This window comes from Sminthopsis crassicaudata, chromosome 3 (genome assembly GCF_048593235.1).
Source record: "Sminthopsis crassicaudata isolate SCR6 chromosome 3, ASM4859323v1, whole genome shotgun sequence".
In the NCBI taxonomy this organism is placed as follows: domain Eukaryota; kingdom Metazoa; phylum Chordata; class Mammalia; order Dasyuromorphia; family Dasyuridae; genus Sminthopsis; species Sminthopsis crassicaudata.
Genome location: NC_133619.1, coordinates 569,290,364 through 569,315,499, shown reverse-complemented (window position 1 = coordinate 569,315,499; position 25,136 = coordinate 569,290,364). Strand labels below are relative to the sequence as shown.

Sequence of the window (25,136 nt, the reverse complement as noted above, 5' to 3'; positions counted from 1 at the left end):
TGTTTTCTTTCTCATTTTTTCCTTTTTGATTTTATTTTTCTTGTGCAGCATGATATTTATGGAAGTATATATAGAAGAATTACTCATGTTTAATATTTTTGTATCACTTGCCATCTAGGGGAGGGGATGGAAGGAAGACAGGAAAAAAATTAGAACACAAGGTTTTGTAAGAGTGAATGTTGAAAATTATCCATGTGTATATTTTGAAAATAAAAAGCTTTAATTAAAAAAAAAGAAAATTGTATCTTTGAATGGCCAAAAGAAGGGGTGAAAGAGATAGACAAGAAAATACCAAGGTCCCAGAATCTGTGAGTGTAATATGACTTCTTGACATCTCAAAAACTCAAAATGATCAGAATTAAACTCTTTTTAAGAAAGTTCCCCAGCTTCTCTGTTCACAAAAAATAATTTTTCCTCTTGGTTTCTCTATTTCTAATAATGTCAAAAGCTCCCAGTTACCCAGTTTTAAAATGACAGAGTAGCATTGGACAAATTACTAATCACTCTGGACTGTGTGTCCCTTATGTGGAAATAAATGATTTCCAGTGATCTTTCTATTTGATAACTCAAGTCATCAAAGACTGATAACCATTGGCTGAGAGAGGACCTCAAGGAATAGAAAATAATTGTGTTCTTCAGCACCTTCCTGTGCCCTAGCCTCCCATATCCAGTTGGTTCCTAAGTCTTGTCAGTGCTTCCTCTGAAGTGTCTGTTAAATCCATCCCCTTCTTTCTATTTCCTCTGCTACTTGCTTTTCATGTGGACTTTGGCAAGTAGCCTCCTAAGTCATCATTCCCAATCTTTCTCCCTTTGAATTCATCCTTTATGCTTCTACCAAAGTGCTTGTGTTTGAAGTCAAACCCTGCCACTTATAATTTATGAATCCCTAAGGACTTCACTTAATCTTGCTGGGTCCCACATACTTAATTTGTATGGCTTGTACTATATGTATAATACATTTGGCCTTTAGATTGCATAGTGACCAAAGTGCTGAAACTTAGAGTCAGGAAGACCAGAGTTCAAATCCAGCCTCAGACACTTACTAGCTATGTGACCCTGAACAAATCTATTTTGCTTCAGTTTCTGCAACTGTAAAATGGGGATAATAACAGCACTTTCTTCCTAAGGGTGTAGTGAGAATGAGCATTATCTCAAATAAGATAATAATTATAAAGTGCTTACTTAGTACAGTGCCTGGCACATTGTAAACACTATTTAAATGTTTTTGTTTTTATTCAGTCTTGTCTAATTTTTGTGACTCTATTTGGGGTTTTCTTGGCAGAGATACAGGAACAGGTTGCCATCTCCTTCTCTAGTTTATTTTACAAGTGAGGAAACTGAGGCAAATAAGGTTAAGTGAACTGCCCAGAATCATACAACTAATAAGTGTCTGAGGTCAGAGTTGAAGTCAGAAAGATGAGTCTTCCTGACTTCAGGTCTGGCACTGAGTCTATCATCATCATCTTTTCATCAGCATCATTATTATTCTCATTATTTTGGAATATTGTTGTTGTTTGGACAATGAAGATATTGAATTAGATAATTTCTAAGGGTCTTTCCAAAACTAAATCCTAAGTTCTTACAATCAGATGAATCTTCCTAAAATATAACTGTAATCATTTTATTCCCCCACTGTCAGAAATCTTCAAATGATCCCTATTATCTAACAAAGTCTAAACTTTTTAGCCTGGTATTGAGGGTGCTTTATATTTGAAGAATAGAATGATAAAATAGGAAAAAATGTTAGGTTTAGAGCCAGAGGAATTGGGTTCATATCTATAGGAAACCAACTAACCCTCACTGGGTCTTCCCCAAGAGCATCTGAGGCTCTTTCTAATTTTAATTCTATAATCATACTATAGTTTCATTTCTATCCTTGTTTCATACTGCTACCCTCTGCTCCAGCTAAATTAGAAGAGTCTCCCAGAATAAGATTTCTATTTCCCACTCCTGCACCTTTGCTTCTCAGGCATACTGCCTGGTATGCCCTTCCTTTCTCTCTTCACCACTTTCCAACACTGAATCTTTTTTTTATAGCTTTTTATTTTTCAAAATACATGCAAACATAGTTTTCAACACTCACTCTTGCAAAACCTTGTGTTCCAAATTCTTCCCCCTTCCTCCCCACTAACCCTTAGACATCTAGTAATCCAATATAAGCAAATGTGCAATTCTTCTAAACATATTTCCACCTTTATCGTGCCTATCAGTTGAATTTTGCATTTCTTCAAGGGCCAGTTCATAAACTGCCTCTTACATGAATCCTGCTCTGATCAGAACAGTCAGAAATGATTGTTGCCTCTTCTGAAATTTCATAACTCTTTAAAAACAATTATTGAATATAACAAATATCTTCCTGTAATTTTACTTGAGGGCATGTCTTATCTCCTCCACTAGAGAATAACCTCTCTGAAGGTATGCCATGAATTATTGATCTCATCACTTTGTATCTTTGAGGACAGGACATGGCTTTTTCTTTGTATCTCAGCCATTAGCACTCAGCCTAGCATGGGGTAAATGCTTGTTGACTGATAACTGACTTATTTCCAACTGGTATCTCAGAAATATTTGAACAATAGCATTTTGTACTTTTTCAACATGGCTAAAGAGCTTAGTCACATAGAAGCAAGCTAACTCAGCTGATTACAACAGAGCCTCCTTGTGGGTTATGCAACGGGTGCCCTGGACTTGCTCAGGATCATGCAGTTGTGGGAGGCAAGATTTAAAGTCAGATTTTCTTGACTTCAAGTAAGTCCAAAGCTTTGTCCCAGTGCCATCTAATTGTCATTATCATAAAGGGAAGTCAAATTTTATGTAATACATTGAATGATTAGCAATTTTAAACAGAATGGAGTGGCTCCACGACTAACTCCGTATAATATGTCATGCTTTCTCTTCCAACAGCCTGCTTCATATTTGCCCTTCTGGCTTTTCTGGCCCTGCCCTTGTCCATGGCTTTCACAGGTAAGCTTGCTCACTGAATTCCTGGGCCAACACCAGGAGGTAGGGTGTTTGTCTAGAAGCCTGAGGCAGCTTTCCATCCTCCACACTTTAAAAGGAACATGCTGAGGATAAAAAGAGTAAGAAAGAACCTCCAAAGTTTCTTTCCAAATCCTATGATTCCACGTGGAAATTTGATATGTATAGAGAAAAAGTTTGCTAATACTCCAAAATATTTTTGAATGAGTAGATAAGTTGATCAAAAAGTTATTTACTTAATAAACTCAATTTTCTAGAACAGGAGTTCCCAATCATATATCCTGGTAAATTTGAGAAGCTTATTAGGGAAATCAGGAAATATTTTTAAGAATAGAATTCCAAAAGAAAAAAAAAAAAAGAATAGATTGCCATATAAGACTTTGATTCCACTTATAATGTTTTCACTAATCTATTTTATTTATTTGCATGTTAAACTCTAGAATTTATTCCCTTTTGCATTGAATAGGGAAAACAGAAAGGCTTACAGAAAGAAAGGACTAGATAATTATCCAAGTCTATTAATGGCAGAAAAGGTGCTAATCTGAGTTGATTAAGAATTTCCTCATCCTAATGTTCCCTGCAGCTTTGGTGAAGCCATTGACAAAAAAAAAAATTAATATTAGCTATGTTTTATTGCATTCTTGTTTATTTTGTTAACTATTACTTAAAGAAAAACAAGGCATGTAGGGACTGAGAAATGTTAGGAATACCTAATTTAGAACATAGCAGAAATAAGACAGCAAAGATAAAAACAGTTGGATGTCATAGAAGCTTCTGCACTGAAACTTTGTCACAGAAAAAAACACTTAGGCTTTCTCTCAGAAGCTAATATTCTTAGCTTACGTTCAAGTTTAACAGAAAACTTGATCACTTCATTTTCTAGCCTTGAACAAATTAGAACAGATAAAATGATCTTGGGTCTCCCCTTATTCTTCTGCAGAGGTGGAGGGTAAATCTATGAACATTCCTTACAATGTCAGATATTTCTCAGTGATGGGCGATTGACTTCTTTGAATTTTTTCTCTTTCTCTTTTCTTTTCTTTTTAAAATCAAATTTTTATTAGGAGTGACTGTGAGGAGAGAGGTTGCAGGGAGAAACCTAGGCAACATAAAAACAAAAGATCAATAAACATCTATTTTAAAAGTGTATGTGAAGGAGAACTACTAGAGACAGGCATTCTGACAGACAAAAAGAGGGATAGATGATGAAAGATAGTGAGGAAAGAGAAGAAAATGAAGAAACAGACACTTAGAACAACACAGCCCCCCTTAAATCTGGGGCCATTTAGTTTTGGGGCTAATGTGCCTTGCCTCACCAACCCCTGAGATTGTTACTTCCTCACAACACAGCATGATAGTTGATGGTTCTAATCATGATGCTGCATCATCTTCATTAATCTTAATACTGAGTCATTAGGATGCTTGGTGACCAGAAATACATGATGCATTTTAGAAAGAATTTTATCCAAAATAAAATAATAACAACAATGACAGCAGTGATTATAATGTCAATGACATAATTTTGGCTTCTGAAAAAGGCAAATTCTCAGCTGTGCAAAAAAATTCAGCTACGTGAACAGTCATCACCCCTAATTTTGCCAGGTAAATGAGGCTCACGGACATGGACATTTATTAGGACCTTCTAACCTCTCCAGAACTGATCTGAATCTCCAGTGAACAGTAACTGTCTTTCTTCATTAGAAACGAACAGGGTTCAGAGACATCACTCAGTGCTATCAGACATAACTCACAGCTAGGTTCTGAGTTTGAAAAGTGTCAGTGACACAAACAACTGTTTAAATCAATTTCATGGACCTTTAAGGTACTTGAATTTAGCCTTTTGTTAAAAAAAATGTTATGCCCATATTTCAGCATTATTTTCTTTAATAACTTCTTACAGGGGAATCCGTTACAGATTTCCAGAAATTAAAACAATCAGGCATTTGAAGACTACATATGTTTGATTTCCCCTTGGGAATCTCTGCCTTTGGACTTGAATTATGAATCTTTGCACTCATCATACCTGGATATCTTTGTGAATGTCAGCAGAATACAGTGTTGTCACTGGATGGTGGTTTGCTGTGTCTCCTTAACCACCAAAGAATAAATGAGAAATGAAATGTCATCTCAGTGCAGGAACATTAGTTACCTAAGCTGGAGACTTCAGTAATTGTCCTTTCTGTGTCCTGCTGGCAGAGCCTCACAATCACTGGCCTTTATAAGTAGTATTATAGATAAAGTTCTGGGTGCAAGACCTGAGTCTGAAACTACCTGTCTGTGTCACCATGGATAACCGTCTAACTTGATAATTGTCCAAGACTATTAGTGACAGAAAAGATGCTAATCTGCATTGATTAAGAATTTCCTCTTCCTAATGTTCCCTATACCAGTGGTGGGGCCACTAAACTATGATCCTGGAGGATCACATTAACAAAAAATTAATATTAGCTATGTTTTATTGCATTTTAAGTTTAATTTGTTAACGATTATTCAATTACATTTTAATCTGGTTTGGAAGTATTGTGGCTCTCCTGTTTGACATCTCTGCCTTATACCAATAATATCAAAGATCTAGACCCCATCCCATTATGGAGCTGAACGAAATTTTAAAATAATGGTGAAGCAAGAAAAGTTATCCTAAGGAAAGGGGTAAAAGTCTTGGGTATACTTTGATTTGTGTCTAGAATGAATTAGAATCATGGGATAAGGGATCTAGAACTGGAAGAAAAGTAGAGGCCATTTATGGATGAGAAAAATGAACTGCAGAGATGAAGAATGATTAGCATCAGAGATATGATTTGAAGCTGGGTCCCCTAATTCTGGAGTCAGGGTGTGTTTTCATTGTAACATGGTTTTCATGCACCAGCTTTCACCAGTATTATAACCTGAGGGTCTCTTAGTGGCAGATGGTCATAGCTGAAATTCTGGCATCATTATCAATGCAAATGGCATGTTCTCAACTCAAAGGCACTGGCTGTTCATCATCCATAGTCCCTTTTATTCCCCTATTGGGGATGTGTCAAGAAGTAAAAATCAATCAATAATCATTTATAAAACCCTAAATACCAGGCACTGTCGTTGTGGTTAGCCCTGGCAACACAGCAGAAGCAAAAAGAATGAACCCCTGTCCTCAGGAACCTTACATGCTAATGATTTACTTTTCATAACCCAATGGTCATGATTTTACACTATGTATGGATTCTGAACAAATGGTATATAAGTCCATATTTTATCAATCAAGTCTCATTTTAGGGAAACTTTGTGAATACCTGAAGGATTCATGATTTTATCAACATTAGGAGTTCACAGGTATTAAATCTCCTTTACCCATGTAAGTTTAACCTTCCTACGACTGAGTAAATAAGTTCTAGGGAAGGATAGATGCCTTGGTAGAGTCACTTAAGCATCAAAAGTAGGATTTAAACTGAGTCTTCTTGACTTTCAGTGCATTATGACTATCCACTACTCCAGGTTACCTCTATCTTTTACTATCGTGGAAGTAAATAATAATGGTCGCTGTTTTGGCCAGAAACCCTGAGATCTTCCCCTCTTAGATCGATTCCTTTTGTTTTTTATTTTTTTGACTAGGGAAAAGAGGCCATCTCTGTCTCATTTCATTGACTGAATTTGGAATTCTTTGCTTCTTCAACTAGTTATTCTACAACAAGCCATGGGTGCCAAGTAAAGTACTATAGCCAGAATATAAACCTTCAAAAGGTTTATATCCTTTTATATCCCTTATTCATAAAGTTCACTTGGACAGAACAGTTTAATCAATCCTGCAGAGTGCTTTACCTGGCTGTTAGCTAGAAAGGCCACACTGGACCCAGATGGTTCCAGAGGGAAAAGTGAGGCAGGTGACCTCACTAACTCAAATATAATTCACTTGCATGTCATCCCTGCTCATCTTTGATATTGGTGGGCAAACAATAACATGTTAAAGGGAGCCAGACTTGTGATTTCATTGGTGTAGGCATTTTCTGGTAAAGAATTCCTTCTAGCATTACTGGTCTGACCCTTCTTTATGACTCTAAGCCTTAACAGAGTTGCCTGGAGCACTGAGAGGTAATTTGTAGGGGTCCCAAGGCAGTTCTGTCTCAGACATTGGACTTGAACCCAGAACTTCTAGTCTCAAGGTCAATTTTCACTTTATCATACTGTGCCACTTCCATATCTTTTGATTTTCTTGGGCTATTTAAAGAACTCCCATAGTGAATCCTTGTGTAAAGTATATAATTCCATCAATGATTTCCATATGTTGTATCTGCTATAAGTTCTTCATCCTTTCTAGCTAACAGCCAGGTAAAACACTCTGCAAATTGATTAAACTGTTCTGTCCAAGTGAACTTTCCCTTTTATCTGTGGAAAGTTCACACTCTGGCTGCAGCACTTTACTTGGCACCCTTGACTTGTTGTAGAATAACTAGTTGAAGAAACAAAGAATTCCAAATTGAATCAAGCAAGGAGCATTTCTTAAGTATCTACTATGTACTTTAAGTACCTACTATGAAGAATTTATTAAGCACTATGTATATTAGTCATTGTGTTAGATGCTAGATAGTCAAAGACAAAAATGAAACCGCCTGCCTTCAAGGAGCTATAGGAAGAGATATCATACACATCCACAAAAATATATCATGTATAAGCTATATAAGGCATTTTTGTGTGTGAGAGAGAGAGGTATTATCAGCAGCATCTTCCTCTTCCATTTACTTTATACATTCAAAGTATAGATTAGATGGTTTGTCAAGTGAGGAATGTGATTCCTGTCTGCCACCTGACTTGTATATACATCCCTAACTGATCTTCTATCTAGGCTTCCTGCTTTATGATGCTACTTTGAATTCTTGCACATTTTCTGTATCATTTCCCACATCTAGGAATGAAGTTTTTGGAGGACTGCCCCATCGAACCACTCATTCCCTTATACTTGCTAGTGGGCGGGATCATCGGCAGCCTGAAGGTAATGTATATATAATAACTTTAGCTTGAAAAAACCTAAGCTATGGCCCTGGGCAAGTCACTTAATCCCAATTGCCTCAGCAAAAAAAAAAAAAAAAGAAAGGAAGGAAGGAAGGAAGGAAGGAAGGAAGGAAGAAAGAAAGAAAGAAAGAAAGAAAGAAAGAAAGAAAGAAAGAAAGAAAGAAAGAAAGAAAGAAAGAAAGAAAGAAAGAAAGAAAGAAAGAAAGAAAGAAAGAAAGAAAGAAAGAAAGAAAGAAAGAAAGAAAGAAAGAGAAAGAAAGGAAAAAAGAAAGAAAGAAAGAAAGAAAGAAAGAAAGAAAGAAAGAAAGAAAGAAAGAAAGAAAGAAAGAAAGAAAGAAAGAAAGAAAGAAAGGAAAAAAGAAAGAAAGAAAGAAAGAAAGAAAGAAAGAAAGAAAGAAAGGAAAAAAGAAAGAAAGGAAGGAAGGAAGAACCTAAGCTGAGGAAACCCCTTCAAAACCTCTTTTAAGTGTTTTCTGCTCACAGAGGAGTGTGAAAAGCTTTTCAGTGGAAAGCCTTTGGTTAGCAGAAAAAAATGCTGTTAAAACAACAGTTACAATCATGAGATAATGAAATCTCCTCACTGTGGTTTGAATACCAGGATGGAGGGGAGATATTGATTTTCCAGTCAGGAGCTGAGAATCTGCTATCAGGGCTTGGTTAACCAATTCCCTGCTTACCCCTACCCCACACAGCAGATGCTGTCACCCGCTTGGTCTGATGGCTGCTGGAGACACTGAGAGCTGATTAGACCTTGAGAGGGAGGATGGATGGAAGCCAATAGCGGCACATATCATTCACACACATCTAGAGCTGCTCCTTTCCCCCCTCCTTTTCTTAAGGGAAAATAATCTTTACTTTTGTGGATGAGAGATTTTACAATTTGCTCTGGCTGGGTCTACTCTATCTCATGGACCAGCACAAATCTCTCAGGCTGTAGCTATCAGCTAAATCCTAAATTCTTCCTGACTGTTTATTTCATGCACTTGAGGAAACTAACAAAGTATTGGAGGATTCAGTCTTCAAGTGCCAAATGGCACTTCTCTTCCATGCCAGGGGTTGGCTCTTTGGTACCCCCTGCTGGTCATCTCTATTGCCACCCCTCTCAGCTTCCAGTTTTCCCTGCTTCTGAGCTTAATACTGAAATCTTCTGTTTTGGGTCTTTGTATGTTTTTAAAGGATGTTAATTATTACAGAGAAATAGTGAGAGTTTAAAATGCCAATGACAAAAACATAAAATTGCAAGAAATTTTAAGCACTATTTTACATGTTCTAGCTATGTACATAGACACACACACACACACACACATATGAAAAAAGATTTTGATTGTTTTCCATGAAATACAGGAATACACATTTAGAGCTGTAGGGAAACATAGAGTATATAGTTCAGGGGTTCTTACCCTTTTTTGTGTCATGATCCCCTTTGGCCATGTAGTACATAGAGAGTATTTCCTATTCACTTTTTCTCTACTGAAAAACCTACCTTCTTTTCTGAGAAAATGGAGGCAATTTGACACAGACTTTCCAAACTCAATCTCTTCATCTCAAAATTCCCTTTTCTCTCCTTTTTCTAAGTGTAAGACAAAGAAATAGTCCTCCTTGCCAAGCACAACCTTCCTATATGTATGCTTGAACCTGTCCCCTCCCATCTTTTCTAGCAAATTGCTACCTATTATTCTCTCTGTCTCTAGTTCTCTAACTGTATTTGCCCATGGACCTTTTTTTAAGAATAATTTATTTGCATGCATAAAATAAAATATGTAGAATTACAAAGGAATCCAATATGTTGAAATGAAGGTACAAAAGAATCCAATTATATTGAAATACAGTTATCAGAATATTAAGAAAAAGTGAAAAAATTATATTAAAATATAGTTATCAAAATATTTAAAAGTCAGGAAGCCAATTATATTGAAATACAGAATATATTAAAAAGTCAGGAAATCAATTATATTGAAATACAGTTATTAGAATTTTTTTTAAGTCTCTGGACCTCAGATTAGGAATCCCTGATCTAGTCCTACTCCTTCATTTTACAGACAGGGACTAAGTGACTTACTGCATCTCTCAGAGTTCCTTTTTTATTTTGTCTGGAATCACTCCCACCCAAAGTTGAAATCCCTGTTTGTTCCCCAGGGATGGGGGTCTTCCTGGAATTGACTTCCCCTCAATGCAGAAAAATAATTTCCAACTTCTGCTTATCTTCCCTACATCTAAGGCATCCCAGGGGATATTTCCCCAAATAGGATAATAAGTAATGATTTAACATAAAGAAATCCAGGAATAATAGCATTTCAAATTTTATTTTAAAGTATTTTAACCAATGACTCTCAAAGTGTGGTCTGGGGTCCTCTAGAAGTTCCTGAGATCTTTTAAATGTGTTCTATATTATATTGCACATTAAAATAGTATTATCATAAAATATTATATAATGTTTAGTATAATAAATGTGAATATAACCCACATAAACAAAAATGCTACCATCCCTGGAGTAAAGAGGACCTGAGTTCAAATCCAATCTTAGCAACTCGACCCTTATTAGGTGTGGAACCCTGGTCAAGCTACTTAACCCCAATATCCTCCTCCCAAAAAAAAAAAAGAGCTTTAGGATCCTCAATAATTTCTAAGAGTACAGAGTGGTTCTAGGTCAAAAAAAAAATTTGGGAACCATTACTCTGGACCAAGAATGTTCATTCTAAACATCCCTCAACTTAAGAGGTTATTTTTTTTACAGTTATCTGTACTTATCACCTTTGTTCCTTCCTCATCATTATCTTCATCCTCTGTTTGAGGATCCTCCTAGCGTTCCTGGGCTACCCAGAAGCTTCCTGTTGTAGCATCTTATCCACCCCTTTTTATCCTGGTGATTCCTTGTATTTAGGATCTAGTGCTTTGTATCCCAGCTCAATGATGATAGTCAAGCCACTTGAACTCAGACCCTCAGTCTCTTCATCTAAATAATCTTCAGACGTTGGTCATTCCTGCTTTCTCCATCCTTTCAAGTACATGCGCTGCTCAACTGTTGACTGGAAATGTTCTAAATTCATGTTGTCCAAATTCAGCGGACCCTCACCGCATCCAGGCATTGCTTTAATTCCTCTTAATTGATTCCCTATCTCAGTCCTTGCAGAAGCTATTCCAAACCTTCTCTTCCCTGATCAAGGCTTTTCCATACCTTCCTTCCCTGCTTTCTCAGCCGAACATCTTGCCTTCTTTACTTGAGGCAGTGGAGGCCACTTGACATGAACCCTCTCATCTCAATCTTTTCATTCCAAAATTTTTTTCCTCTCCTTTTTTCAAGTCTGTGACAAAGCAGTAGCCCTTCTTCTTGCCAAAGGCACCCCTCCCATAGGTTGTGCTTGACCCCATCTTCTTCCATCTTCTCTAGCAGATTGTGACCTGTTATTCTCTCTCCATGTCTTTCTCTGTCCCTATTCTGATTCTATTTCTCTCTGTCTCTATCTCTATCATTGTCTCCGTATCTGTCTGTTTCTATCTTTTTCTATGTCAATGTCTGTTTCTTTATCCATTTTTCTCTCTGTATGTCTCCGTCTCCCTGTTTTTGTGTCACTGTCTTTGTCTCTGTCTCCTTGTCTCTGTGTCAAGGTCCTCTGTCTCGTTCTGGTTTCTCTGTATCAATGTCTCTGTGTTTCTCTGTCTCTGTCTCTTTGTCTCTGTATCAATGTCTCTTTCTGTTTCTCTGTCTTTCTGTCTCTGTATCCATGTCTCTCTGTTTCTCTGTATCAATGTCTCTGTGTTTCTCTGTCTCTGTCTCTTTGTCTCTGTATCAATGTCTCTTTCTGTTTCTCTGTTTTTCTGTCTCTGTATCAATGTCTCTCTGTTTCTCTGTATCAATGTCTCTGTGTTTCTCTGTCTCTGTCTCTTTGTCTCTGTATCAATGTCTCTTTCTGTTTCTCTGTTTTTCTGTCTCTGTATCAATGTCTCTCTGTTTCTCTGTATCAATGTCTCTGTGTTTCTCTGTCTCTGTCTCTGTATCAATGTCTCTTTCTGTTTCTCTGTTTTTCTGTCTCTGTATCAATGTCTCTCTGTTTCTCTGTATCAATGTCTCTGTCTCTTTGTCTCTGTATCAATGTCTCTTTCTGTTTCTCTGTCTTTCTGTCTCTGTATCCATGTCTCTCTGTTTCTCTGTATCAATGTCTCTATGTTTCTCTGTCTCTGTGTCAATGTCTCTGTTTTCTTTCTGTAATTCTCATGAGAATTAATCTATCATCTATGCAGATTACTTACAAAGCTATGCATCCTGCCTTAGTTTCTCTCATGTGCTTCAGTTCCACACCATTATCTATTGGACATTATAAATTTGATATACCAAGGATACAAGTCAAGCCCAACATTTAGAAAACATTATCTTTCTTTCCACTCACTTTGCTGCCAAACTTTCAGATTTCTACCAGAGGTACCACTATCTTTCAGATTCCTAATTTTATACCCTTGGTGTTATTGTAAGATCATAGGAGAATAGACTTATAGATAAAGGAGATTTAGAGTCCTAAATCCAACTCTCACATTTTATGATGTAGAAAATAAGACAAAGGAAAGGTTAGATGACTTGCCCAGATAAGTGCCTGAGATAGCATTTGATCCCAGGTGCTCACTGACTTCAGGTCCACTAGTTTATCTACCATACAACCTGATGGCCGCCTAAACTATTCTTCTTCAATCTACCTCACCATACGCTTCTAATCAAGGTGTCAAATCTCACTGTTTGCAGCTCTATAACCTTTCTTCTGACCTCTTTTCTTTACTCCAGTAACTTCCATCTTACTTCAGGCTCCCCTGTGTACATGATGGCTATGTTCTTCTAGCGGGTCTACAACCTCAAATCTTCTCATTGTGCTGGTGGTGGTTGTTATTGGACAGTTAGGTGGTGCCATTGAGCACTAGGACTGGAGTCAGAAAGGCTCATCCTCCTGAGTTCAAATCCTGCCTCAGACACTGTGTGACCCTGGGCAAGTCACTTTATCCTGTTTGCCTCAGATTGCTCATCTGTAAAATGAGCTGGAGAAGGAAATGATGAACTCTTTAAGACTTCTGTCAAGAAAACCCCAAATAGGATTATGACTATTCAGAAAATTCAGCAATAAAAGCAACAAAAGTCTAGCTAATCTCACTACCTCAAGTCTTCCTTCTTCACTTGGTTATCCAGACTGCTGCCAAAATGATTTTCATTAAGAGCAAATGTGACCATAGCATTCCCTACTCAATATATGTTAGTTGTGCTTTATTGCCCCTAGGACCCCTTTATTGGCCCTAGAATTATAAATTCCTCTAATTAGTTTTTCCTTCCTCTTTTGGGGGGAACGAAGGCAATTGGGGTTAAGTGACTTGCCCAAGTCCCACAGCTAGGAAGGGTTAAGTGTTTGAGACTAGATTTGAACTCTGGTCCTCCTGAATTCAGGGCTGGTGCTCTATCCACTGTGCCACTTAACTCCCCCCTCTAACTAAAGGCACTTTAGTACCCTGGTGAATAAAGAGCCCTGTGCCTAGAGTTAGAAAGACCTGAATTCAAATCCAGCTCCAGACGCTTATGAGCTGTGTGACACTCAGCAAGTCACTTAACTTTATTTATTTGTTTTTTCAACTGTAAAATGTGAATGATAACATCAAGGTGGTTACAAGGATTAAAGGGGATATATTTGTAAAGCACTATCATAGGTCTTGACACAGACATAAATAAATGTATATTTCTTTCCCCTCTACTCATAAGCTCTCCACAATCTTTTCCCAATATATCAATCCAGCTTCATTTATACATCACTCCCCTTCTCACATTCTGTGGTTCAAACTGACTTGATCTCTGTTCCTCAGTCAAAGTACTCTCTTGTCTCAGTGTCTTTGCCTCAATAGCCACCATTTCAGGCCAGGAATGCATTTCTTCCTTACATCCACACCACAGATTCTTCATGCACTACTTTCTACACAAAGCTTTTCCTGTTCCCCCTCCCAAATTGCTGGTATTCTTCTTTCTTAACTCTCTTGAATTTATTCTATTTATATTTATTCTATGTAACTATAGCTATGTCTATAATTTATATATGGGTGATATAGATATAATGTTTCTGTAGCTACATTTATATGTCCATATGTATCTATTCTTCTATCTAATATTTTATGTGTCTACTTATGTATCTATCAATCTATCTATTTATCTGTCATCTATGTACCCATCTATCTATATAGCCATTCATCTCTTTATTTATCCATCTATCTATTCATCCATCCATCTCTCTATCATCTTATCCATCCATCTAGCTATTCATCTAGTTATTCATTGATCAGTCTGTGTATTTATCTATCCATCTATATGTTTATCTATCTATCCATACTTATTTATTTATCCATCAATCTATCTATATTTATCCATCTATCATATCTATTTATTATCTATGTATCCATTCATCTATCTTTTCATCCATATACCTATTTATCTATCCATCCATTCAATCCATCTATCTATATAATTCTACCCATCTATCTATTCATCCATTCATCCATCTACTTATCTTGCTATCCATTGATCTATCTGTATCTATCTATATTTGTTTATCCCTCCATCTATCTATCCATACTTATTTACCTACTGATCCATTAATCTATATCTATCCATCTATCATCTCTATTTATCTATGTATTCACATATGTATGTGAATATGTATTGATTTTCTATATCTATCCATCCATCTATATAATGATCCATGTATTTATATCTATTTAACTATCTATTGATCCATACCTATTTATCTATGATCTATATCTATCCATCTATCATATCTATTTATCTACCACCTAGCTATATCCATCCATCCATCCATCTATCTCTCCATATTGTCTTCCCGTGTAGAATGTAAAGTCCTTGAGAGGGGGAATTGTGTCTTTTTTTGCTTGGTGTCCCCAGTGCCTAGAACATAGTAGGACATTAATAAATGCTTGTTGATTGACTGACACCTTTCCTGATGAATAATAGCTATGTATATTACAGAGATCCTGTTGCTTCATTACCCACTATAAGACAAAATTTATTAACAAAATATTTATGACTCTTAAATTCCACCTTGGATTCCAGTGGTTCCCAGGAGCCCCTAAGACTCTTATTAAAATGCAGCCTTACCTAAAACAGTCCTAATGCCAAAACTCCTGAATAGAATTCCATAAAGAGGATATCATGCACAGAGAAAATCATTAACTTTGGTTGACTCACTTGCTGAGCCATCTGACTGCTGAGTTGAACTTTTCCTTAAGAGATATTAGAATCTGGGCAGTCTTTTCTTTTTAATAACAGAAAACTTTTCCTCTAGGAAAGAAACCAAAAAAAACTGGAGTAATTTCCTTTAATGAACAGCTTGGGACCCTAATAAACAACAGTGATGTTTTCCTGCCTAGCTAAAGCCATGCAATAGCAAATTAAATTTTGATACTCATCACCACAAGATAATTCACTAGAAGTCAATAATCATTAGCTCCAATAGGGAGTAAATTTTTAAGTTGCACCAAATTTAGAATTCTATTAGCAATAATAACATTTAATATTAAGCACCATCAACAGAATGCATTTGTATTCCCTGTATCTCTGTGAAATGGGTTATTAATCCCATCATGCCATTATATTGATGAGAAAATGGAAGAAGGATGAATTTACTTAGTCCAGAGTCACTGAATGAAATATGGCTTGTACCTTGTTAGTATCAGCCTATCAACTAATAAATCATCAATGAGCATTTATCAAGAGGCTACTGATGTGCCAGGCACTGCATTAGGCACTGGTAATAAAAGACAGGCTATCATAAACACTGTTTTTTACCTCGTGACTTAGACTCATATATATTGGATTGGTACAAAAAAGTCCACATATGAAAGGGAAAAAAAAAATTTTGGTTGCAAAGAGTGGAAGAAGGTAATTGTCTAACATTTTAGGGGTATGTTAGAGAAAAAACTAAAACTAAAGCCTCAATTGGCTTCTTCATAATGGAGTTGGCTTTTATTCTGGTCTTGTTTTTTTGTTTTGTTTTGTTTTGTTTTAAGAGGTAAAGTGACTAAAGTCTTCAAAGCCAACAAAGACTTGAGTTTGAGTCCTGCTCCTAATGTATACTAACCCAGAGCAAGCAGTTTAACTTCCTAGGGCTGCAAGTTTACATTGCAGAGAAGGGAGTGATTGATTACATTGGTGGAGGGAATTTCCTCAGTCCTTGAAAGGGAATTACTTGAAATGGGAAAAGTAGGGTGGGAAATCTTTAACTCCTCCACCTGACCAGAGGAAAACCTTATAATCTTCAAAAGGCCAGGAGAAGTAGTTCAAGGATAAATTAGATACACCAAGAAAAAGCAGCTTCAGGATTTTACAAGGATCCTTACCCCTACCCCTACCCTCAGGGCCTAGTCAAGAGCTATCCATACATCTAGACTTCATGAGGACTCTAGGAAGATGGGCAAGGAAGTAAAGGCACAAGCATTTATTAAATGCTTACTATATACCAGGCATTGTGCTAAGTATTTTAGAAATATTTTCCCATTTGATCTTCACCACAATCCTGGGTGATCGATGCTGTTATTATCCTCATTTTACAGATGAGGAAACTGAGGCAGACAAGTTAAGTGGCTTACAACTAGTAAACATCTAAGGGTGGATTTGCATTTTAGGTCTTCTAACTCTAGATCCAACATTCTTATCCATCAACTTTTTCCTTCCATCAGGAGCAGTGAGTCACATATAATCCTGGGATTTTATCTCATATCTACTTGTGGGAGACTATATCCCAGAATTTGGAGGGAATGTTTTATACTTACAACTTTAAGAATCATCTTACTCTTCCCAGAGATGGTTTATTGAAGAGGGGAGAATATGTCCTAGTTTGGGGCTAATAATATTAAATAATAATATAATAATATAACAAAAATAACAACAACAATATAGTATTAACCTGGACATGCCCTTGAAGGGCCCTTGGAGTATGTCCTGATTGTCTAAGACAGAGGTCTCTGCCTCCCCTCCCCTTGGTTGGGCTCAGCCTCCTTTTATTGGTTACCCACATCTTTTAATCTATTGACCACGAGGATCTCTTTTTTTCCCATGCAAATCTCAGTTCATGGGGTTGAAAGAGTCACTCAAAAACCCTTGGAAATATCAGTTTTTGCTACAAAAGAGGCACCCACAGCAGTCCTTCATCAAGGAGACAGAGTGATTGAGTGGGTGAACCTCCCAGCACAACCAGAACAAAGTCTTACTCCTTACCCAGTGCTTGTGGCTAGGATTTTATTAAAGGCCATTAAGAGAGAGTTTTTGTCTGGACGAGACTTGAGGCTGCTCTCTGTAGGAAGGGAAGTCGGCTCTCTACAGGAAGAAGAATCTGAGAGATTTGAGTTGACACAGCAGATCTCCTCCCAAAGAGCAATCAGCAGCTTCTGGAGACAACAGCACGTTACAAGTTCAGAGTTCAAAACCAGCCTGGAACTTAAGTCCCCAGCACCTTGGCTTCTCGAGGCTTCCATGCCATGCTATCCTACCTACAATCCTGGGTCATTTAGGTTCTAAACTATAGTACCTGAAACTGAGGAGGGCAAAGGACACAGAGCAGAAACATAAACAAATGCTTCCAGACGGGTTTCTCAGAGGAGGGTAAAAGAGAAGGAACACCTGTTCTCACCTCTTCAGTCCTTGAGTAGGAATACAATCAAAGGAGGCCACTCTAATCCTTTGGGGGAAGGGGGGATGGACCCAAAGACCTTCAAGTGCATCTGGATACAGTTCCAAGGCCCCTCAAGGACATTTCCATTTTAGACAACACTAGTGTTTATATATAATGTTTTTAAGATATGGAAAGTGCTTTTGACATGTTATTTCTCTTGGTTCTCACAATGACCTTGTGAAGTATTTGTTATTACTCCCCATGAAGAAACTGAAACTAATAAGTATTTGGGACAGTCTTCTTGATCTAGCTCCCAAATATCAAGATGATATCAATTAGCTAGCTTGATACTGAGAGATATGAGCTGGTTAATTGATATTGATGGGTTAATTGATATTGGAAGATATCAGATAGATAATTGACACTAGCTATTTAATTGATATTAGGAGATATCAGCTGGATAACTGATATTGACTGATTAATTGATATTAGGACATATCAGCTAAGTAACTGATATTGGCTGGTTAATTGATATTGGGAGATATCAGCTGGATTATTGATATTGGGAACTTAACTAATATCTAGGCACATCAGATTGATGTAATGTTTTCTTGAGAATAATAATGATAGAAATAAGCCCAACTCCTTGGGGATGCTATGTAAATTATTATGTTATTAGTTGTAGTATTATAAGCATTATTTTTATTGTTATCTTGTCTACACCTTTAGATGGGGAAATAGCTTATTTGTAGCCAACCTGGGGCAGGAACCTGAGTCTTCTAATTCCTCTTTCAAATGGTTTGATGAATTAATTAGCTCATATCCCCCAAAATAATACATTCTATATCCATGAGACAGGATATTATTCAAATTACTTTTTAGAGGAAGAAATTGATAAGAAATCAAGGATTAGGAGGTTAAAAAAACAAACAAAAGGGATTCATAAAGAGGAGGACTGTTCAATGCGAAGGATAAGAAAGCATGTCAAAGGAATCATAGCTGTTTTAACATAGCAGGGACTCTCCCTGGCAGGCATTACGCCCTAGATATTTTCAATAAAAAGATGGCAGGATCTCATAAATTGCTTGTGCCTGCCCTTAAGGGGCTTAGCAAAAGCAGAGAAAATGCTTCCACCTTTAGAAGAGAGAAAAGTATTAAGAAGCTGTAGCATCTGGTAACCAAAAATCCAGGCACGTTTAGGATGGCAGGCAACAACCAGCCACGTTTCTTTCCCCTGGCTACTCCTACTGTCAGCCTCAGCCAGTGGCCGGGACACAGTGCAGCCGCTGGGGGGCAACAGGATTCTGCCTTGGAGAGGAGAACTGATGTCACAAGTAGCACATGAGCACATTATTTCCCTCCTGCTCTGACCCTTACGGTACATTTTTAGCAAACTCCCCCAAGAGCAGGACCTAAAAAATGTGGAAAATATACAAATAAGGAAACTAAGGAACTGAATCTTCTTTTAAGAGAAATCTCTCTAGTGAGGATGTCCTTTAGGTTGAAGTCTCACTTAAAAGTGCAGGTTTATTCTTTTTTTCACCCTGAATTTTCCAGTCCTGAGTCATTGGCAAGCTGCCTTCTTGTGTTGCAGAAGAAAGAAAATTCTCCCCTTTTCCCTCTCTCCTTTCTCCTCCCTCTCCTCCTGTCCCTTCACTTCCTGGATTTTCCTGCAGCTGGCAAGCCTGCAGAACATTAGCTCCCACATTTTTTTTTTTACTGTTTTAAAAAACAGCCCAGGAAAGTGTCAGCAGGAGGACATAGGGACTGCTCCTAGGAAAATCTAGAGGTAAACACCATTGTCAGTTGGTGACACGGTGGATAGAGCAGATAGGAAAGACATGAGTTCACATGTGATCTAGACCCTTACTGGTTTGACCCTGGGAAAGCCACCAAATCTCAGTCTCCTCAACAGTAATTTGGAGATAATAATAAAATGTAAGAACCAAATGAGATGCTATCCGTATAAAGCATTTAGCACATAGTAGGTGCTAAGTCTCTTTCCCCAAAACATCTGAGACAGCACATAATCATTGTCTGCCATCCATATCCTATAAATCCATTTTTATAGTCTGCCTGGTTACAGGAACGATGCTGGACTGGAGCCAAAGGAAAGATGAGTTCAAATCAAGTCACTTCTCTTGTCCTCAGTTTCCTATTTTATAAAAGCAAAGAGTAAGGGTAGTGATCTCTAGGGTCCCTTCTAAATCAAGTCTATGACCTCTTCTGGCTAGCTTCTTAGAAGGAGGATTTGAAGGAGGATTAGAAAGAGGATGTAGAAATACTAGCTTCCAAAGCTTTCTGCTTGGGTAAGGGCCAGTTTAATAGAGTACTGTCTGTACTCTGACTCATTCACAATGGAAATGCTGCACATTTCTTAGTGAAATGCTACACATTCCTTAGCCATCATTCCATATTAAATCACCCTCTTTGTCCCTCATCCCATCTCCTCCCCCTGCCCTCGGGGATATGCCTCATTGAAAAACTAAATAACAGCTAGCCATCAGACCCTGTGGTTCCATCTGGTCTGAGTGAACAGCTCCTCACTCATCTGGGAAGAGACAAGCCCTGAATTCTGACATTCCCCTCTTCTGCTTAAGGTTTGCTGTGTTCCAGCCTCTTGGATTCTGACCAGCATCACATCTTTTCTATGTCATTTTGGGAAGGACCTTCTTCGTTCACTTTTAGGTCTTTAAACACTATAATGACCTGTTCTCAAAATTTAAATATACACACATAACCCACTTCTGGAATGCAGATGGTCTCCCAAATAAGGGTGGGGTGGGAGAAGAGATGGAGATGGGCCTAGATTCTTCACCCAAAGGATTTTGGGTGTATCAGGAGAATTTAGCTTAGTTTAGTGGGATTTTGTTGTTGTTTGTTTTTTTTCTTTTTTAAATTATACTTTATTTTTTTTCCAATTCTCAAACTTTTTTTTTTTTTTTCCTTTCTCTCCAACCACTCTTCTCCTTAGGAAAAAACTCCTCGGGGTGGGGGTGGGGAGAATGCATAGTTAAACAAACTCCCATATGAGATTGATCTCATTTGCAAATTTAGTCCATTATCTTGCTATCAGAATGGGGATAACATTCTTCTTCATCAGAAGTCCTCTAGAATTTTGATTATAGTGTTGATAAGAATTCTTAAGTCAATAGAATTTTTTTTTTTTTAATGAGGCAATTGGGATTAAGTGACTTGCCCAGAGTCATACAGCTAGGAAGTGCTAAATTCCTCAGTTCAAAATCTCAGGTCCTCCTGACTTTAGGTGCTCTATCCACTGCACCAACTAGCTGCCCCTAAATTTTTTTAAGACTAGATTTTTCTATTCCCCCCCCCACCCAGAACTATAAGTATCCACTTGAATCTGCACCTGAGTCAGTCCAATCCTCTTTAACCAACATGGTAGAATCTTCGCTCCTGAAAGGGGTTCTCCATATCAGTACTCAGTACTGACAGCACTCAAGTCTTACTAAAGCTCAGAACTCCTGAGCTCTGGAAACCCACCAGTCCTAGTCTCCCCCAGTAGCAGGGATTATATGTATGTACTATTCAGCCAGCACAATGGTTCCATGTCATTATAGTTTTCATTGTTCTTCTGGTTCTTCTAAGTTTAATTTTAACCACTTCTTCAGGAGAAAATAGCAGCACTGAATTCTGGTCCCTAAAGGCTCATAACAGACATACTTTAGTTGCTGAGTATAAGGTGGAGCAAAATTGGGCATATGCTTTCCGACAGCCCAGTTCCCAATTTGGTACAAATCATTTTCAGGGGAAATTCCCGAGACAACTCTAGGCAGGAAGAAATCAGATGCCAAAGATGGTTTCCATCAGGAGTTGCTTTATGAGCAGACAATCTGTGATTGGAGATGCTCACGAAAGGCTGTCCCCTTCTTCCCAAATATATATTCCAGCTTTTTGTTGAGTCTGAAACTCCAGTTAATTGTTAATAAGAGAGAGTTAAGGCATTAAGGACTCTTGTTGCAATGGGGAACAAAGATATCATTAGCACTTTAATGGCTTTAATTAATTTAGCAAGTAGCTACTGTTGTTGTTTGTCCTTTGTTCTTGAAGATGACCATAACATCAGGGAGCTGATACCATGACATGCAAGTGAATTGGATTTGAGGGAGGGAGGGCTGGGCAAGGTCACCAGCCTCACTTTGTCCAGCTGAGTTCAGTGGTCAGATAGCAAAGAACACCAGGGGAATGAGACAGAGAATGGGCTTATTGTTGATGGGAACAAAAAATGGTGGATGCTAAAAAAAAAAACGCTCTCCCTGAACTTTCCTTACTGTGGTATCTCATCTAGAATTGGTTCTATTTTCAGTTCCCTTCTCCTCTGCTTCCCTCTTCTCTGCTAGCCTAACCTCACCCTTCCTATCCTTTCTACTGTGCAACCTTATTCCCCTGCTAGGGATAAGCAGATCTTTTATTAGGGGGATAGGACAGTAGGATGCTGAACTTGACAAGTTGGCTGGGTAATCATGGACAAGCCACTTTACTTCTCTCTCATGCTTCATTTTCTCAGCTGTAAAATGGGAATAATAATAATATTCTCATCTCATAATAATAGTCTTACCTCATAGAGTCATGGTAAAAATTTACAGATGAGATAATATGTGTCTAAAGTGTTTTATAAACTTTAAAGTGCCATAAAAATGTTAGTTATTTGTTAAATTAAAAGGTTAACTATTGTTAAAGTGTTAAATAATGTGATGGGGCAGCAGAAAAACTGGCCTCATGAAAATTGCCCTGAGAGCTCTGTTCTTGTGCAGCCACCATTTATATACATATATGCACATTTGGGTAAGGAAACCTTTTACCAAGAAAACAGTAACTGTTTCATGACAGGCTGGAATTACAGGACTTCCTGTTTCTGGCACACTTAATCCTGGTGTGATATACTGAGACTTCTTCATTAAGAACAGCTGGAGTACTTTCTACCTAGTTGGAATCTCAATGGAGATTCCTGCATGTTTAAAGTAACAAGGGGAGTAGAAATCTAGTCCTTCCTCTCCTGGACCTGTAAATGGAGAAGGGAGTGAGAAGAGGAAGAATGGACCAAAAGGTAAGCTAAATCTTCTCTTTTTATACAATATGATGGTAAGCTAATAAATATTTAACAACTAGCCCTCTCAAAAAACAAAACAAAACAAAAAACCAACAACTGCAACATATGTTTAAGTTTAATTTGCATTATTAATTTTTTCTCCAACTTTTTGGAGAATAAACCAATAAACAATAAACCAAGTCTTGATTTGTAGGGTTCATAAATTTTAAAATCCCAGTTTAGTCTGACTTTAGCCCATCTCTGCAGAATACCTTTTGTTCTCACAGTCTTCCTATGAGACAAGGACTTAGGAATAAATATTATTGCCCAAGTTTTAGAAAAAGAAGTGAAATGACTTCCATAGTTCATAAACCAATAAATTAATAAGAATTCATTAAGTTCTCATTTTTGCACTGGGCACTGGGGATACAAATAAAAGAAAAAGTGCCTTCCCTCAAGGAGTTTACATTCTGCTAATGGGAATAAGAAGAAAGTCAACTCCTTTTCTGGGTTTGAAATCAGGTTTCCTGACCCCAAAGTCAGTGCCCCATCCACCTTGCCACGAAACTGATCCAACACAAATTTGTTTTTTAAAAATTTGAGGCAGTTGGATCCAGTGTTCTCTTAGGTTTTATCCAGGTCTTCATCCATGGTCTTATAACAAGGTGAACACAAAAAATCCACCTCCCTTCCATCTTTCTGATCTACAATATTCTCTTCTCTCCTCCTCCTCCTCCCCCTCCTCCTCCCCCATCCCCTCTCTGCCTGTCTATCTATATCACAGGTTTCTCTTCTGCTCTATGACTCCACCAAGATGAGACAGCTACTCTCCAAGTCTGTTGTGATCGATGACGATGATGATGATGAATATCCCTGGAGACAGAATGCTCATAAATACTATATCCACCTCATCCTCAGCCTCTTCCTCTTCATCTGGTTCATACTGGGCAACTACTGGGTCTTTTCCATCTACCTGCCAAATTTCATTCCTCCATTCCACCAGCCTCAAGATTACTGTGATAAAACCCTGTACCTTTTTGCTGTTAGTGTCTTGGTTATAAGTCATTCAGTGCTGTTCTTGCTCATCTTTTGTAGCTGTTGCGTATATGTCTTTTCCAGGCAAAGGTATACTATTGAGGAAGACTAATACACAGGTCCCATTTCAATGGAAAGACAATAACCACACTCATTCAGAAAAACAATGAAGAAACCATGAAAATGCCCTCATGGATACCTTCCAAAAGAGAAAAGGATTCTTGAGCTTTGTGAACCTGTTTTTTAAAAATATTTTGATAGCTTTGTTTCAATATCATTGGTTTCCTTTGCAGTTCTACATATTTTATTTTTATTGTCTGTATTTAAAAACACTATTCTGAGAGGGGGTCACAAGCTTTATTAAACTTCCAAAAACGTCCATGATCCAAAAAATAAAATTAGAACCTTTGGTAGGAACACCACTTTCTTGTTCTGATCTGCCATCTTTTATGTTCAGAATTTCATCCATAAGGAATTTTGCTTTGTTTTTTTCTTGAGGTAGGGATAGAAAGGGAAAGGGGAAAGACTTTTCTTGTGTAGTATTTACCTCACCTGGCTATTGTGAAGCTCAAATGAGAAAATGTATATAAAGCACTTTGCAGCCTTTGAAATTCCATAGAAATCCCAGTTGTTATTATATCATTCTCATATTTTATTATTCCTGTTATTAGCATCCAAATATACTAATTGTCAGTCACTGCAACCACTCAGTGTTACAGGATCCTTTTATTATGGGCAGCCTTAGTGTATCTGCTGTTCCAAGGTATACTGAATACCTCCTTAGCCTCCCAGAAGCTGAATATCGTTTTTAGCTCCATTCTTTTGTTATATCTGAAGTTGAGTTAACCTTCTACCTAAGACAGCAGCTAAACAATGCAGTTTTCTTTGGGTGTTTGTTTTTTTAACGAATAAGGCAGGCGAGCTGTTAGTTCCATGATTTATAGAAATAAATCCTCCAAAGAAAAAGGACACAGAGTTATATTTGTAGGTATACAATCAGATTTTTTCCTTCTTTTTCAATCAGGTGCATGTGCTGTATATATGCATGTTTTTATGGTGCCTATCTTGAAAAAAAAACTCTCCTTCTGGTGCTTTCTAATCAAAACCAACAACAGAGTTGCAGTCAATCTGGAGTGCTGCCTTTCAGCAAAAACATCTGGGTTATTCAAAAAAGCAGATTCCCTTCTACAGTTTTGCATTGAAAAGCTTCCATGTTTCTCATGGAGGCATATGCTTTAGTGTTTCTAATATCATCCTGTGTACTGTACTATACGTTCATGGGACTGAGATGTGGAGATGATTTTATTAATGTAATTAAGCCCAACTCTCATTTTGGAGAAAAAGAAATGGGCATTTCACAGAGACACAGACTTTCAGGGTCAATCAGCAAATGTTTATTAGGCTACCACTGTGTGCCAGACACTGTCCTAAGTTCTGGAGATTCAAAA

The 25,136-nt window shown here is 37.6% G+C and overlaps 1 protein-coding gene across 1 annotated transcript in view; it reads left to right on the top strand.

The window, feature by feature from the left end:
- Window positions 1–24,110, top strand: part of TMEM272 (transmembrane protein 272) — a 43,207-nt gene extending 19,097 nt beyond the window's left edge. Inside the window, exons 3-5 of the mRNA XM_074304790.1 lie at window positions 2,905–2,964; window positions 7,860–7,942; window positions 23,438–24,110. Coding sequence (XP_074160891.1) covers window positions 2,905–2,964; window positions 7,860–7,942; window positions 23,438–23,800 — 506 coding nt within the window. The 3' untranslated portion in view covers window positions 23,801–24,110. The remainder of the gene's footprint in view (window positions 1–2,904; window positions 2,965–7,859; window positions 7,943–23,437) is intronic.
- Window positions 24,111–25,136: the final 1,026 nt, after the last annotated feature.